Below are 18,439 nucleotides of genomic sequence, written 5' to 3' on the forward strand. Positions count from 1 at the left end.
ATATTCGACTGTTAACAACCACGAATATAAATGACACAAACACAAAAATCACAATTTTACAAAAAGACTTGGTATCTTTAAAAGAGCATACTCATAAGCTAGAACAACGCATCAACAACCCTGCTACCTATTCCAATGTTCTTAAATCAAATGTTGCAGTTGAAAATAATATCTCATCTAATAATATAAGCATACATTCCGAACGCCCGAAACAATTACTTAAGCCAAGTAGCGCTAATTATTCGGAAAGCGCAAGGCGACTTGTCCTGTATGGTTTAAATGAATTTGATCATGAATCGGAATCTACATTAATCGACCGAATTGTAAGAGTCTTTTATGATATTTATAATATTGATTTATCACTACAAATCGAAGAAGCTCGACGAATGGGGCGCAGAGGCCCAAGGCGACCAGTTGTTATGGAGCTTTTAAGTAAAAGAACTACAAAATATATTATAGAAAATGCTATCTACTTTAGAAACACAGGTTTATATGTGTCGCAATTCTTAGACCCAGAGAGCTTGCGAAGCAAGAAAATACTTAGAGAGAAAATGCAAGAAGCTAGGCGAAGCGGACAAAGAGCAATGCTGAGAAATAATAAATTATACATAAATGGAAGAGAAGTTACAGTGCCACCCCTAAGAAATGACATACAGAGAGAATCCCAAAGTATATCATTAAATACACAAAACGTAACCTGCAACGACTACAACGCAGAACCGGTACTCCAGAGCCACGTCGAAGAAGAGCCACAACAAACACCACTAACAACCCACTCGCAACCACCAGCGCCATCTGTCAAAACTTTTCGTCCATAAACCGAACCAATCAGCGATACTGTACCAAAATATGTGTAGTGTGCGAAACAAAATTCACCAAATTGAGTCTCTTATAGATGATAAGCCGTCCATTGAAGCTTTTTGTATATCTGAAACCTGGATAACTATGTCAAAACTTGATTTATTAAAAGTAGAGGGCTATAATCTAGCGAGTTCTTACTGTAGGTCAACCCACGAAGGAGGTGGAGTATGTATATTTTTAAAGGATACTGTAGAGTACATAGAGTTAGCAGATATAAGAAAGTTATCCGTAGAATGTATTTTTGAAACTTGTGCAATTGAAATTCGTAACCCAAATTTAATATTAATTGTTGTATATTGGCCTAACAATTCAAGAAAACCCGACATATTTTTTGAACAACTAGATAAGCTCTTACAACTCGTAAATATAAAATACAGTAAAAAAAAGGTTATTATCGGAGGAGACCTAAACATTGACGTTCTAAAAACAACAACCCTATCTCAAAACTTATTAAATCTCTTTCGAAACGCAAATTTTCACCAAAACGTAACAGAACATACTAGAATAACGCCAAATTCACAAACATGCTTAGATATTCTATTTACAAATTTTGGTATAAAAGATACTGAAATTGAGGTAGTTGAGCTAGGTTTTTCGGACCATCGAGGAGTTTTAGTAACCTTGCAAAGCATATCGGATAAGACAAAAGCTCAGCGAAGTCAATACTCATATGTATCCCGTCTTTATACTGAAAATAACATTAATAAATTTAAAACAGAACTACAAAATACAGATTTTGCATCTTTATTTAACCCTCAAAGTACCATAAACGAAAACTTTGACCGATTCCATGCAAAAATTAAAAACCTACTTGATCAATGCATTCCAAAAAAACCGTTCAAACCAAAACTCAAACCTAAAAGGCAATGGTTAACCCGGGGATTGAAAGTTTCATCAGAACACAAACGCCAACTAAAAATATTAATCAATCAAGGAGGCGACCCAGTTTTAAAACAGCATTTTAAAACATATGATAAAATTCTAAAACGAGCAGTATATATATCAAAAAAAATTAACAATATTAATAAAATTAATAAATCCAGAAATAAGGTAAAAACAGTGTGGCAAATTATTGGCGAACAAACTAATAAAGCCAAAATAAAAAAAAAAGAAAATATGAGTCTGAACATAAATGGTAGTATTATAAACGATCCGCAACTAGTGACGAAAACATTTAATAATTTTTTTGCTTCCGTAGGATCAACTACTGCTAATAGTACACCGCGCGGCCGCCCGGTCATTAACCAAACCACCAACACATTTTTCCTGTCGCCGGTACATCCCTGCGAGACATTTAAATGTATTAAACATTTAAAGAATAAGAACAGCTATGGAATTGATGAAATTCCCCCTTCACTTGTCAAATTATGTGCCACCGAGTTAACAAATCCTCTTACAGACTTGATAAATCAGTCATTTTCCTCAGGAATATTCCCAGAGAGCCTTAAAACCTCACTAATAAAACCAATACACAAAAAAGGAGACCACTCAGACACCCAAAATTATCGACCCATTGCCTTGCTCAATACTTTTTCAAAGATTTTTGAATCCATTATGGCGAATCGACTCACATCATTTTGCAACAAATTCAACGTGTTTGATGAACGACAATACGGATTTAGGAAACAAAGATCTACTACCCTAACAGTATATAAATTTGTTCAAGAAGCCTTAACATTAATTGACAATAAAAAATATGCGTTCGGGTTGCTCCTAGATATGAGCAAAGCATATGATCGAGTCCGACATGATATACTTATAAATAAACTATACGGAGTAGGTATTCGTGGTACTGCGTATGAATGGTTCAAGTCTTACCTCAGGAACCGCCAACAAATAGTCGAAATAGAGTTCTACAATGACAATACTAAAACATTATCTAAAGTACGATCATCCACTATAAAAACAAGTTGCTCTATCCCACAAGGTAGCGTATTAGGTTGCATCTTATTTATACTATATATAAATGACTTACCTAAATTACTTGACACTATTAATATCAAATCCCTACTCTATGCAGATGACATCTCTATCATATTCCCTAGCACGAATTCCACTGAAGTTATTAATACCCTAGATACCATATTTAATACTGTTTTACCTTGGCTTGAAGAACATAACCTAATTATAAATCTGCAAAAAACGAACTTAGTTCAATTTAGACCCCACCAAAGATTAGCGTTACAAATTAATTATTCATACCAATCACAAAATCTTGAACTCACCAGCACCTGCCCACTACTCGGCTTGAGCATCGATGAAAACCTTAACTGGAAAGCCCACATTGATAAAATCTCGGCCAAAGTATCAAGTTTTGCGTATGCGCTCAAGCAAATATTATTAAGCACCAATCTAAAAACTGCTGTATCTGCGTACCATGCTTTTGCCCAGTCATGGCTCCAATATGGCATAATTTTGTGGGGAAATAGTGTAAACGTTAGTGACCTATTTTTACTACAAAAAAGATGCATACGAGTTCTAGCCAAGACAACAAGTGAAGAAAGTTGCAGACCACATTTCGCGAAATTAAAAATACTCACCCTCACATCCTTATACATCTTGGAAACTTGTAAATTTGTGCGAAAATACGAAGACTTATTTAAAATCCAAAACCCCAAACCACGACTACATAACTTACGTAATCGAAATATTTAAACTTGTGCAAGCAAATCCAGCTAACCTCCAAATGTTCAGTAAAGGCCCTTACTCAATGTCCATTCGAATTTATAACCACGTCCCTCAGTTTATAAGAAATGAAACCAAATATTATAATTTTGTAAACAAGCTCAAGAGCTACCTTCTAACTGAATGCCCATACACCCTACAAGAATTTATGAATAATTAGACAAATAATAATAATAATAATGTACTTAATAAAAATGGAGCATGATAAATGTAATAGTGATATAATAATATAGACAATGTATGATTTTAATTATTGTAATACTATAAATATTTGATTTTAATTATCTATTCTATTTGTTATTATTGTTTATAGATTTATTTTATAAGACTACCTTAGAAATAAGTAGATATAAAATGTTGCTACGCCCTAGTAGGGTCCATGATTGTACTCACTTTATTTTAAGAACATCTGTAATACCATGGTTGCAACGAATAAATGAAATGAAATGAAATGAACTTTTTTACGCCTAATTGATCATGCAAAATACTGTGAACACTGGTCCCTGAAATACTCAAGGAAGCTTCTATCTCACGGTATGTCGCATGGCGATCTTCGACGATCAGTTGCCGTACAGCATCAATGTTCTCCTGGGTTACGGCTGTTTTTGGTCGACCTTCACGATGTCTATCACCAAGACTAGAGCAACCACGTTGAAATTCTAAATACCAGCGTTCCACAGTCCGGAGGCATGGTGCTTTATCATTGAAAACCGTAGTCAACTCTTCGAAGCACTGAAGTCGCGTTAAGCCCCTTTTGAAGTTGTAAAAAATTATCGCACGTAAATTTTCCTTCGAAATTTCCATTTTCACAACTGACTTGTCAACTTTGAACGAACGCTGTACTAAAACGGTTGGGCCGATTTCGAGTCATTCTTTTGTTTTGGAATTCTAAATTCAAATATTTTAAGAAGACACTAGTTCTTTTTTATGCAATCACGGGAGGTTTGCAAACGACAGAACTTAAAAGGCAGCCCTCGTAATTGTTGACTGTTTGTCTTCTTATCCTTGCTTGTGGTTGCGCAAACTATCGATTCCACATGATTCACAAACAATGAGTCAATCATATAGATATCGACGTAGATGCTCCACTCCAGTATGCTCATTGTATGCAAATAATTGCTCTGTATTGTTGTTACGTTAGTAAGTAAGCATTAAGAGTAACTCGTGTACCTCGATCTGTAAGTGATCCAGAAGGCTTAAACTACATGAAAACCATAGAGTAACTTAAGATATAACTGATGGAAACTATGTATATATATTGCGTTGAATGATGTCCCTATAACAGTTTCTTCAAAATATTTAGATCAGTATGGTACTCACTATTTAAAACCGTACTAATCTAAATATTTTGAAATATGTCTAAAGGGGCCCACTGACTATCAGTCCGCCTGACGATATCGGCCTGTCATTTGTTCGGAACTGTCAAATTTTTGTTCTGACAGGCCGATATCGTCCGGCGGACTGATAGTCAGTGGGCCCCTTTAGTAATGTTAGTAAAAAGACACGTCATGATAGTTTACCTTTTTTCTAATGCTAAAAAAACCGAACTATAAAATACCGCTCAATAGTTTAGGCACCAGAACAAAATATATGATTTAATATTCTGTGTCCCCTTTAGTTTCTTCGAGTCTCTTTTGGTTGGACTTAATTTATAGGATAATTGAAGAAATATTATTTCGCTGTATTTTTTTTTATTTTTCCCATTTTCTACAACTATGCCAAAATACGCTTATACACGAATTATTTCCCCCTATTGGCAATTTTTGGTTTTCGGTTGGTGAGCTATAATAGTTCAAATTTTCGATTGTCAGAAAATGACAATTTGTTGTTGTTCCTTAATCTACCAACGGAGCGGCAGCTGGCGTTAGCGTACCTAGCGTCATAATATGCCTCCTTTAACCACTTTACGAGATATGACCTGCCCGCGCAGCATGGTTTCCCCTATCACTAAGTCCGTCACTTTCACACACATACCTGTTAGAACATGACAGGCATGGTGATAAGCGTACCGTGCTACGACTCCTGGAAAGAAATTGGTCATAAATATCTGTTTTTTTCTTGCTGTTCATATGTAATCGAGTAAATTCAAGTTTTTAACAAGCTTATTATTAACTTGCAATGTACCTTACCTATGTACTGTCCGCGCGCCAATTCCGTGCATTCGGAGGTCGAGGAAGTGGGGGGGTGTGCGCCGCGCCCGTACGTACAAAATGACACCACTCTGTCATGACGCCCAACATTCCTAACATTCCTCAGCCGTGCACGGAATTCGCGCGCGGACAGTACGGGTCAAATCTTGCAAGTAAAATTTGCATTGACCCATTTTCCTACTTCCAATGAAGCTGAAAATTTGCATACATATGTAAGTCGGATGACAGTGCAATATTATGGTACCATCGAGCTGATCTGATGATGGAGACAGGAGGTGGCCATAGGAACTCTGTGATAAAACGACGTAAACTGTGTTTGGGGTTTTTACAAATTTCTCGATGAGTATTACCTAGTTACTTGTAGGCCGAGCACATGATTGGCGCGACAGTATCTCGCCGCGAGATAGACTACCCGTCTTTTACTACTGTATGAATTAAAGAGGGACTGGCAGTCTATGTCGCGGCGAGAGAGAGCCCCGCTGTGTAAAGAAAAGTACAGTCAGCGATAAAAGCTTATACCAAAAATGAAATTATTGCCAAAAAGTTATTTAAATATATTTATCTCTTTTGTTTCAGAGTAAACTTAAAAGACGAGAGTTTTAACCTGACATTTGTTGCTAATATGAGTGTCTCAGGCGTATACAACATCGATGGGCGCATCCTCGTGTTGCCCATTAAGGGAGATGGGGATTGTTTGATATTAGCCGGTAAGAGAGCCGGTGCAAGACGTTGGTTTCACCATTACCAAACTAAAATGGAGTTGGGCGGGACATGTTGCTAGGCAGAGTGATGGCAGGTGGACTAAAATGTTAACGGAATGGTGGCCGCTTTCGAATGAAAGAAGCCCCTGGCGTCCGTCGGCTCGTTGGGTGGACGACATCCGGAAGATTGCGGGTCACTTCTGGTTGAGATTAGCTCAGGACCGGGACAAGTGGCGCACTGGAAGAGAGGCCTATGCTCAGCAGTGGGTGATAAAGGGCTGGTATGATGATGATGAAGAGTAATTGTTAACAGCTAGCTAGTCTCCTAACCCACAGACCTCATTAGTGGAAGAGTGAGTCGTGGAATTTATGGGAACCGACACATTCTATGACCAGTCTTACCGCACACTCTATAAAAAAAATTAAAAAAAAAAAGTTTATTTCGGACAATTTGGAATCCATATATCACAATTCACATATCAAATATAAAATATTAAAATTCAAACAACTTTAGAAACCTAATCCCTAATTACTTAATAGCAACAAATAACTTACTTTATATCACGTCATAATATTTTCTGTAATTAATAAACGTGAAATGGCGAAATAACAATTTTTACAGTACATCTGGTGCTCCATTACGACACCCTATGCTTAATAAGCACATTACGTAAATACGTCGAAAATTAAAAGGCCATTATGTACTGCAAAACGTTGTACGATACACGTGCGAATAGGCTAACAACTCAAAATATTTAATAAAATAATTTGATTTGTTTCCAAAGTTGTGTATTAGATGGCAGCACCAGTCTCTCTCGCTGTATCTTAATTCCGTAAGGAATTCGTATAGGAGGTGCAAGCGCGCACTGCTTGTCCTTAGAGCTGGTCAAAGGCGCCTAGTCTTAGTTATATGGCATATAGTCGAGAAATTGGGACGGGTTCCGCCGTGGCGAGGTGGCCTAGGGGTTCAAGGCGTTAGCCCGGATTGCTAAAGACCGGCCGGGTCGAATCCGGCCTTCACCACTGGAGGGCTTCGTCACTTTTTCTTTAATATATGACATTTATTACAGTTTTTAATTGCTATAATTGAATAGCCTATTTAACGCTGATTCTAACGATATGTGATTTAATATATACTTTCAAACAAAGATAAGCTTAATCAACGATTTTGTAAAATTCTCTTAATCTGCGCTGACCACCCATCGGGGCCCCGCCACGTGACTGTTTTTGCGCAAATCCGCGGCGCCACTTGACTACTTTTAGTTTAGTAGGTACTTTCCGCGTTTTCGCTGGCGCCACTTGAAAGTTTAAAGAATTATATTCCTCGGTCACAACTATCAATTATTTTAGTTAAAGTATATAGTTTAAATTTATATTTTACAGATGCTAATTCTTTACTCCTACAGATAACACTGAAGTAGAAATAAGCAGCAAATTGACTTTTGTAAAGGGCAAGAACGGGGAACACTTGAAACTAGTCACCCCGAACTACAAGTACCAGATAGAGAAGACCACCTTCCAGTTCGAGAACCTGTTTAACGGCAACAAGGAATTATGTAAGTATAGTCATATGTAGTCCAGCGATGCCAGAGCACTGAAAACTAAAATACGACCCCGATCTAAAAAAGGTACGATTTTACCAAAAAAAGTACAATTTCATTTTTTGTTCCAAAAAACAATATAAACAGCAAAAGCGTTTTAGAAACGGGTGATTTTTTGAAACTGATAATTCACGAAAACTACATTAGTACGCAAAAAAGTAAGGTACAAAAATACCAAAACAAAAAAGTCACAAATTTTTACGCAAATAAATCGTACTTTTTTGGTCTGTCACTATTATTTCTACGCTATTTTGGCATATTTTTGAACCGCTCATACGAAAAGTACGTAAAATCGTACTAAAATGTACGGTTTAGCCAAAAAGTACGATTTTAGTACGGTTTTGGGCGGGGTACGTTTTAAGTACGCATGCTATTCAAAAAGTACGTAAAATCGTACTAAAAGATACGATCTGGCAACACTGATGTAGTCTGTGATTGGACGCACGCCGCCGCCGCCATCGTCCAAAACAGAGGAAAATAGGGACTACGGTTGTATACTCATACTCATACTTTATTGGTAATATAAATTACAGTTCAAGATAGAGAAGCGAAGCGAAGAGTGTATAGAGAAATGGCCGTCTCCTTTCTAAATGTTTGGAGATAACCTTCGTTATTTAGCCTCATTTACTGCGGGCTAAGTACCTACTTGCTCGATTAACTTCTCAACAGATTGTGGATTGTAAACAATAATACTTCTAGTAGGAAAACGGTAATACTTCTATTAGGAAACGTCATTGTCATCTGCTTATTAGGTACCTATTGTACCTAGAGGGCCTATTACCGCGAACGCGAACCACGTTCGACGTGTTGCCTCCCTGTCACACTTACGTACGAATTTCGCACACAGAGAGGCAACACGTCGAACGTGGCTCGCGGTAGGCTCTCTGATCATTATTTCTATTGTTTAGTGCGTGTAGGTATAGGTACTGAAATTAATGGTTACGATTACGACATAAAAATGGGGCATTTTCTATGGAAAGGGACCTTATTGTCGATGGTGCTTACGCCGCACAGCGTCGCGCGGCATTGTATTTATATCGGAGCATCGTTAATAATGGCGTAAGCCCCATCGACAATAAGGTCCCGTTTTATAGAAAATACCACAAATCATCACAGAATTATTTTTTTTATGCAAACGTCCGTAATTTTTTCAATATAGGAATTGTATATATGTTATTTCTACTCAGAATTATGTTCTTTTTCTCGTTCTACCTATTTATTCTCATGTCGAGTTAAATTTTTTTCCAAATAGTATGGTAATTAAATATGGTGATTTAACACTCAAAAAAATATTTATTCAAGTAGGCCTAGCAACAAGCACTTAAATATAGTCCTACGTCCTATACCAATATATAATCTTAATCAGAGCAATTTGTGCTATTTTCTATAAAAAAGGACCTTATTGTCGATAGCGCTAACGCCATTATAAACGATGCTCCGATATAAATACAATGCCGCGCGACGCTGTGCGGCGTAAGCGCCATCGACAATAAGGTCCCTTTTCATAGAAAATGCCCCAAATATCGGCAATATTAATAAGAAATTGGGGATACTTATAAATAGTTGTTCTTTCAATAAATGTTCTTAAACTGACGTGACGTTATGCATTTGTTTTCTAGGCTCTATACTTCTCTCATTTATGTTTTATTTGACCTTACAGTAGGTAATTTAGCGGCCAGACAGCATTAATTATAGTCCATTAAGAATTAACAATTTGCGATGAGACAAAATTATTGATGCGGAAATCATTTCGTATAAGCTCAAGCGCATAAAGAACCAAGGCAGTCTTGGTGCTTAATGCGTTATTTTTTAAAAGACGAATTGTGTCCTGACCGGTTGCTGATTGTGTTTTAATAATCTGAAATGGTTTTCCTCTAATTTTAATACGACCTTCAGTCGTGTCAAGTCATATCGTAGGTACCATTTTTGAATCTGCATAACATGCTCAATAGCTTGACGTTATTTGCTCATTACTTTTCTAGTCCATTAATTGCCAAACCAAAATGCTGGGATATAAATGATATACTGGCTACCATAAAATTAAATATGGCCGACGGAGTTGGTTCCTATCAAAAACTTAAAGCTATGGACTTCGGTTACCGCGATAGTTACTCATGAAATAAAACTATGAAAACGGATTATATCGCGTATATTGAATTTATAATACATCCCGACGTTTCGAACTCTTTACAGCGTTCGTGGTCAACGGGTGACTGAGGAAAAATTACAAAATGCAAAAATACCCACATACTAAAATAATGAACAATCATAGACTACAAACTTTAAGGCTGGTTGTACATGCAAAATCGGTTCATAAGGCTAGTTATACACTATAATTATTTTTCAAGTAAAGATATATATATATACGCGATAAAAAAACTATGCCGGCTCCAACCCTACACCACGGACCCGAGAAGATTTAATTCCCTCCTAAATTGTAGGAGGGTATCCCAATATGGGACCGGCAACAAACTCGGCGGGACACATCTTTTCAAAACATCAGAATGTCCAGCATCATCCAACACTACGGTCTCACAGTCTATGTCTCGCTTGCTCCTTTATCAGGTGGACTACAGGATCCCAAGCTGGTGGTAGAGAAAAGCCATCTTCCCTATTAAAGTTTGGATATTTCTTAATCTCAATGGCCTCGCGCAGCATTCTGGGTATGTAACGCTTCTCCTTGGCAAGAACCAGAGGCTTATCAAACTTGATTGAGTGATTGGCTTTATCCATGACATGCTCACAGACAGCAGACCTAGGTCGACGGTGCTTGACATCAGCTATGTGTTCCTTCACCCGAGTGGAAATGCTCCGTTTCGTCTGCCCGACATATGATAGGCCACACTCACAGTCCAGCCTGTACACTCCTGCAGTCTGTAGAGGGGTATTGCATTTTACAGGCCTCAGGAATTGTGACATCTTCTTCATTGGCTTGAAATATGTTTTTATGATTGTTCATTATTTTAGTATGTGGGTATTTTTGCATTTTGTAATTTTTCCTCAGTCACCCGTTGACCACGAACGCTGTAAAGAGTTCGAAACGTCGGGATGTATTATAAATTCAATATACGCGATATAATCCGTTTTCATAGTTTTATTTTAAAGCTATGGACCTAACAAGTACGTAGGCTACGGTAACTGCTTACCATCAGGCGGGCCGTATACTTGATTTCCACCGACGGTATAAAAAAAAAAGTACCTCAAAAAAATTGGTGCTTTTGTCCAGCGTGTTCACATTTACGACAATGCGAGTACTGCCCCATTATAATAGGTAGTTTGTTTTTTATACTTAGGTTCTTTTTTTCTTTCTTTATACTTATTCTATTTGTCTTGTCAACAGCGGACTCCATGCATCAGTTTGCGAACGCGAACTGGAAACAGCTTATGGACGACCTCGCCCCGCCGGTCATCAAGCAAATCGTGCGCACGGGCGTCAAGGCCATCAACAAATTCTTCAACAAAGTCACCGCTCAACAACTCATTAATGATTATCCGCATAATTAATTTATTATTAGGTATAAAAAGGAGGATCCGTCAGATCTTTCAAAGTTCAAAGCGTTTTTGTTTCGTCTTCGCAGTGTCTACATTTGTTGAGGGCGTCAGGAACCTGGCGCTTGCACAGAGCGGGCGTATCTACGCACGCGGTTGCTATTGTAGTAGACCGCGAGCCAGGAACAGATTTCCATGACCAATCGCCTCCCGGGCGATAACTCGTATAGTGGTTAACGGCTATGATGAACCCTCGTGGACGTCAGCTGCCGCTCCGTTGGTGGGTTGAGCGATGGCAGCCACCGAAATACGTAAAAAAAATTGTCATTGCCTCCCGTGTGATACTTTGTCAAATGATAGTTTAGATGCTATTGTGAATAAAAAAAATCGTCTGCCGGTTGTATCGCGGTGGAAACTACGTCAGCTGGTGACCTGGACATGTAAAAAAATCTTATAATAGTAATACTACACTTATGAAACTTTGATTGTAGCATTTCATCAGGGTTTCAATAGTTTCAATTATCGGATTACGCATTAATACTTTGCGGATATAAAATGGTAGGGTGCGTATTTTTTACAAGTTCATGTGGACAGATGACGGTTTTTCCACCGCGATACAACCGGCTGACGGTATTTTAAAAATAGCATTAAACTATCATGACAGAATATCAATCGTGAGGGGGTGACTGAAAAAAATTTTTTTTTACTTGTTCATGTCATCAACAGTCTTTCCACCGCGATACAACCGGCTGTCATTTTTTTTAATTCACAATAGCATCTAAACAAACAAACACAAAGTATCAGCCGGGAGGCGATGACTGACGATATATGTTCCTGGCCCGCGGTCTATTGGTAAAACTTCACACCTATACTCTGATTTGTAATTAGATTCCAAAAAACTAACCTCACTTTTTCTCTTTTGCGTATGTTTTAAGAAACTAAACAAAGCTAAAAGGATACATCTATATTTATTTTAAATGCTAGAGTATGCAAAAGGGAAATTTGAGTTTACTTCATTACATATTTTCCATTATTACGAAAGAAAAAGGATCTGAGTGAGGTTAGTTTTTTGGAATCTAATTACAAATCAGAGTATATAAATCGTTTTTTAAGGATTCAGGAAGGTTGTATTTGTTTCAAAAATATAAATAATAAGTAGGTATAGTTTGTCAAAGGACTGTCTCATTTATTTCAAACATAGACAAAGAGAATCATACTATATTTGTCTTACTGTCTGTGTGGGTAGTACTAGCACCCAAAAGAAAAGGATGAGTATAGTTTTTTTTGTTCTTATTAACTGACAAGATTTGCTATACCAACTATACTTATTATATTATTAATTACAAAAATATTCTTTTTTTTATGTACATAAACCTAAAAAGCCTGGAGACTATATTAAAAAGTAGGCGAGCTGACCGTGACGTCACTATACTCGTATTCATATAAAATCCATATTAGGCCTGCATATACCTATATATAATATCTGTTAAAAATAATATCCCGCACACATATCAATGTGATTCAGTAAGATTGCGGACTGAAAATCAGCGCTGTGCGGTCAATTCCTAATGAAGTGGCTGGCGCAGCATATGCGAAGCCCGTTCCTTTTGTCGCGCATGCCAATTTTTAACCTTATTTGTAAATATATTCCTGTAATTTCTCTTTTGTTGTGTGACAATAAATGTTTTCTTATTCTTATTATTATTCACTATGTTCTTTGCGAGGTTACTGTAGGCAAATCTAAATCTTCCAACACACTGCTGTTCGAAGACCCGCTGCTAGTGGTTGATATATTACGCAGACTGAACCCAACTGTCTGGTCCGTGGATCTGTCGGACATCTTGGGGGGGAACAAGGAGTGCCGTTTGTACCATACGACACCCCCTAATGCGGCGAGCACAGCTGCTAGGCCTATCACCATGCCCGCTATGCCGGCTTGAGAGAGGGTCCGAGCGTTGAACGCTGAAGCTGGTAAAGATAAAGAATAGTCAGAAACCGGCCAAGGTAGGTATTACATGAGCTGTCTCGTACAAAAGTTATTTGTGCAACAAGAGAGGAAAGTGAAAGAGAGGAAAGAGAAAGCGAAAGATTCTATAATTGAAGTTATTCTAAGTTAGAATCTTGAGCGTAGCGAGGGACTCAAAAACACGAGATGTAAAATAACTTTGCTCTCATGTTGCTCACATAATTTTTCACCTCAGTAGTGAGAACATATAATGAACATAAGGTTAAAATGTATTTCGAATTACACAGAATAATACAGAGAAAAAAAACAAAAACGTATGAAGTGGCAGTTTATGGCCTTCACTAAATTAAAAAGCTACTTTGTTTCACTCCCTGCATGGAGTGAGGAGAGTCGCACTTTCTTCACTCCCTGGAGTGACGAAAGTAGGCTTGTTCGAGCTGCTGAGGTGAAAATACATTTTATTTTACATTCATTGTGGCAGAAGAAAAATCTCATTAACTTGCAAATCGTCAGAAAATTCGCGTTGTACGGGACAACGGTAGATTTTTTCGTGGAATGCTTCCCAACGCAAGTGAAAGTTGCACTGTTTTATGTAATAAAATAACACATCTTTGTACGTTACAATGTTCTCTTTAAGGCTCACTCTACCTATAACGAATATATCGGTTCATGGGATTGGGCGGACATCGTATATTTAGTAATAGCGGCCTATGGAACTCTCCGCGCGAGCTCGGATTTATACCTACGAATCGCCTCCCGTTCACGGTAGAAAAGCAAGCCAGTTGGTTGCCACACGCGCTCACGCACACACGTCACCGCGCGCCGCACTTGCCATTTTTACGATAGTTACAAGCTACGTAGGTACTTACTATTGAATTTCTTTCATTAAACATGTAGTGTTTATTATGACAAATTTATAGTTACAAAGTAAAACAGTTGTAAATGAATGAATGAATAACTAAAATACATAATTTAAGATGTACATTCATATTATTTCAATCCGCTGTTAGAAATGAAAATACCTATTGGTATTTATAATTTCTAATGATTCTTATAATAAATACCTATTGGTGTTTATCATTTCTAAGCGTCGGCAACCCTAGCGTTGTGCCGGTGCGGGCGGTGCGGGGAGCGGCCCGCCGAAGGTTACTGCATTGTATTTTTGTGTAGGTACCAAAACGGTAGGTATTTGCGTTTTCTTTGAGAGATAAGTATCTGTTCGTAAGAACTATTATATAATCTGTGGTAATAGTAGATATAAGAACAAGAAGATCCGGCAGGAACACTGCGAGGAATCATCTATTGCTAAGATTAGATATTAAAATTATCTGTTTACTTTTCAATTTTCACGCAAATGTTATATCGACGTAGGTATCATGATTTGTGCGTGATGGAGATCGATAATACTTAATAATACAGACGGAATCTTTACCTGATAAGTGTTCCGAAATATCTGCCGTTAATTGTTGATGATTGTAATTATAAATAATAATAAATAATCGCCCAAGAGCATGTCGGGCCATGCTCAGTGTAGGGTTTCGTAGTTAGTAGTTACTATTCTGTCAAAATAGGCCAAAAGGGGGCTATTAGTAACATTTACATTACAAGCAGGGACCTTTGCAGCGCTTTGTACGTTTATTTACTAAGAAAAGAAGGTTTTTTGCAATAAGTCCTAAACTACCGATCATGTTCGCTATAGTTTTCATTGAAAGTATTTATAAGCTTTCGTTTCACGATTTTTTTTATATTCTTTGGCCCCGTGGTTCAAACATTGGAGGTGGGGGGGGGACATATTTTAGAATTAAAAAAATTGTATGTGAGGTATCCTACATATAGTTTTTATATAGTTTGTCAAGGGACTGTCTCATTTCGGGCGTAGACGGAGAGTCATACTGTCTTTGTCTTGCACTGGTGCTGGCGCCCAGAAGAAGAGGATGAGTGTAGTTTTTGTTGTTCTTATTTACTGACAAGATTTGCTTGACCAACTATAGTTCTTATTTTACCGTTCTATCGTAATGCATGATTTATGTATCCATGCCAAATTGCAGCTTTCTAGCACTATAACGATCACGGAGCAAAGCCTCGGACAGACAGACAGACAGACATGGCGAAACTATAAGGGTTTCTAGGTGACTAGGACCTAAAAACGTTTAATTAGGAAAGAAAACTAAAAATTAGCTGTCAGCGTGTTTTTGCGCCGCCCTGTAAAAGGCCGAATGAAGCGTCCATTTTATGAAAAAAGGCCGGTTATTCATGTCCAAGCAAGAGCAGCTTAGGTCCGTATAGTCATCATAGTGATAAAAAAATGCATACTTACTTACTTAAGTACTTACAACCAATAAAAACCTAAAAATTACTTGTCACGACGCTGCGAGAAACGCGCGCTCAAGGTCACTTTGCATGTTTGAGAAAAAACTAATTAGGGTCAGTTGCACCAAAGAGTATATAATAAGATAGAGCGGTACTGTCATAGTAAATTTTGTAACCACTGTAAATTCACTGCCATCTATCGACACACCTTAAAACTAAAAATGAAGATTTATAAAAATACGATAAAATGTATTTAAATATGGATAAATGATTTTTTTGTTTGCATTCATTATTTTTATGATTTTGACCCATGTTCTTTCACTGATATGCGTTAAAATTGTTAAATAACAAACGAAACCGTCAACGCCATCTATACGACAGTAGGCCAAAGCTAGTAGCGTCCTCTGATCGAGAATCAAATTTTCTTGATTTTCGAGGCACGTTTTTTCCTTAGACTATATTTATCTATTACGGAGTTATATCTATCTTTGGTTGCACCAACTGTTTGTGATCGTTAAAGAGTTCGCTAAATTTTATTGTATGGAAAGTTTCATAGTAAACCGCCGCGGCGCGCCAGGTGACGTTGATCAGTCTGTCAATATCTGTCAAATCTGTCAAAATCTTATAAACTCACCGCTAACATACAGAGTGACGGTGTCCCTCGCTTCTTCGGTGTCCCCGTCGACCACGGCAGCGCATGTCCATACTCCTATGTCCTCGTACCGCACAGAGCTGATGGTCAGCGAGCAGTCCCCATGGTTCAGCTCGCGGCCAGGGGTGAAGTAGAAGCGATTCAGTATCGCGCTATAAGTAATACAAGTAGATAGATAGATAGATAAGACATTTATTTGTTTGCTGCAAACACACACAATTTTCGAAATCAATCGACAAACATTAATAGTGGTATTTTCTATAAAAAGGGACCTTATTGTCGATGGCGCTTACGTCATTATTAACGATGCTCCGATATCAATACAATGCCGCGCGACGCTGTGCGGCGTAAGCGCCATCGACAATAAGGTCCCTTTTCATAGAAAATGCCCCAGTATATAATACACACTTAACAAAATAAACAATTAGTAGGTACTTAATACAAAATATAAAAGAAAACAAATTATACATAATAGAGACATGAGTAACAGAATAATTTGTAGAAGGTACACTGTGTGCATTGCAGCAAAAAAAAAAGGGTGCCGACGTATATATATATGTATATTTTTGACAAAATCGATTTCGACTGGCAAATCATGTTACTTTTTGGCAATCGGGTTTTTTAACCTAATTTGACCCCGCTGAATTTTAATTTGTCGGTTGCCCGATCGAAATCTTGACCGGAAGTGAGATATTCAAGATGGCGGCCATTATTACCGACCCTAATGTGTTCCTTGTATGGAGACCCATATTTTTTTAATATATTTTTTTTAAATTATTATTGCAGAAAATAGCAGTAATAATAACACGTATTTTCTGAAAGTTTGGAGTACCCATCTGCCATGGTTCCAAATATACAGCCCTTTAAAGATTAAACAAAAGCTTTTTTCAGTTTTTCGTAAATAACTCTTAAACGGTGGCGCATAGCAAAAAATATTCTTCTACACAAGTAATCTACATAAAATTACCTACAAGAAATATTTCGCACAATTTTTCGCGAGACCAATATTCAGAGAGATATTAACGCGGGAAAGTTAATTACAATCAATTCTGTCCCTTTTGTAGGTTTTCGTAAATAACTCGTAAATAAAATTGGCTACAAGAAAGATTCCGTACAATTTTTGATAGGATTAATATTCAGAGAGATATTAACACGGTAATTATAATCAATTCTAAGGTCCCTTTTTTTCAGGTTTTCGTAAATAACTTAAACGGTGGCGCATAGCAAAAAATGTTCTTCTACACAAGTAATCTGCATAAAATTTTAACAAACTCTGTTTTAACTCACCTCGGTCTCCCCTTTATACGATTAAGTCGCTTCACGGCCGCACGGACGGCCGCTTCTTCATACAAACGTAGTTCCCATTTTCCTCTCTGGATATTGACATTATGGTAATTATTTTTACATAATTTCATGTATTACCCTAGCTATAACGTAGGAGAACTTTGACTTTTTAAAATTTTTTGATTATTGTAAAAATTAGGAGCGTTAAACAGATTTCATACAAATTTTTAAATGCTCGTAACTCTTATAATAATTTAAAATTCGAATAAAATCAAACGTAGGGGCATAGCTGTGGTTCATATACAACTAATTATGTCAAAATATAACAGTTAGCTAGTAACTTGAGCTCATAAATAATAGAAAAGGTAATCACGGTCTATATCCCGATCACTGATTTAAACTTTCACGATTTTTACTCATTATTATTTATCTCCACGGCCCCAACCGACCTACCTACCTACCACCTACGGCCTAGAAGATGTTGATGTCAACTTTAGCCAGTCTTCTCCGAGACCACGGGGACAACGCCGTCCTCGAAACGTCGGAGGTACATTTTAAAACTATTTTACGCGATTATATCCCGATCAATATAAGTCTAGAAAAAACTCTAATATGTCAAAATATTTTCAATAATGTTCACATCCAGAGAGGAAAATGAGGACTACGCATGTATGAAAAGGCGATCTCACTTCACTTTCGTCCAAGTCCAGTAAATAATAATACTTAGATACTTACTTTTC

General features: G+C 37.4%; 2 protein-coding genes and 1 long non-coding RNA gene across 3 annotated transcripts in view; 1 reads left to right on the forward strand and 2 right to left on the reverse strand.

Moving 5' to 3' along the window:
- The window catches only part of LOC134741642 (uncharacterized), a 5,510-nt gene extending 1,366 nt beyond the window's left edge, over window positions 1–4,144 (reverse strand). Inside the window, exon 1 of the long non-coding RNA XR_010127893.1 lies at window positions 4,004–4,144. This is a non-coding gene — a long non-coding RNA (uncharacterized LOC134741642). The remainder of the gene's footprint in view (window positions 1–4,003) is intronic.
- LOC134741630 (circadian clock-controlled protein daywake-like) overlaps window positions 1–13,185 on the forward strand; it is a 25,509-nt gene extending 12,324 nt beyond the window's left edge. The window contains exons 3-5 of the mRNA XM_063674483.1: window positions 6,273–6,403; window positions 7,804–7,953; window positions 11,339–13,185. Of these exons, the coding sequence (XP_063530553.1) occupies window positions 6,273–6,403; window positions 7,804–7,953; window positions 11,339–11,502 (445 nt within the window). The 3' untranslated portion in view covers window positions 11,503–13,185. The remainder of the gene's footprint in view (window positions 1–6,272; window positions 6,404–7,803; window positions 7,954–11,338) is intronic.
- LOC134741641 (uncharacterized) overlaps window positions 13,181–18,439 on the reverse strand; it is a gene marked incomplete at its 5' end in the record, with an annotated part of 16,920 nt that continues 11,661 nt past the window's right edge. Inside the window, 2 exons of the mRNA XM_063674496.1 lie at window positions 13,181–13,455; window positions 16,398–16,567. Coding sequence (XP_063530566.1) covers window positions 13,196–13,455; window positions 16,398–16,567 — 430 coding nt within the window. The remainder of the gene's footprint in view (window positions 13,456–16,397; window positions 16,568–18,439) is intronic.

The sequence above is a fragment of the Cydia strobilella genome, chromosome 5, assembly GCF_947568885.1.
Source record: "Cydia strobilella chromosome 5, ilCydStro3.1, whole genome shotgun sequence".
NCBI lineage: Eukaryota > Metazoa > Arthropoda > Insecta > Lepidoptera > Tortricidae > Cydia > Cydia strobilella.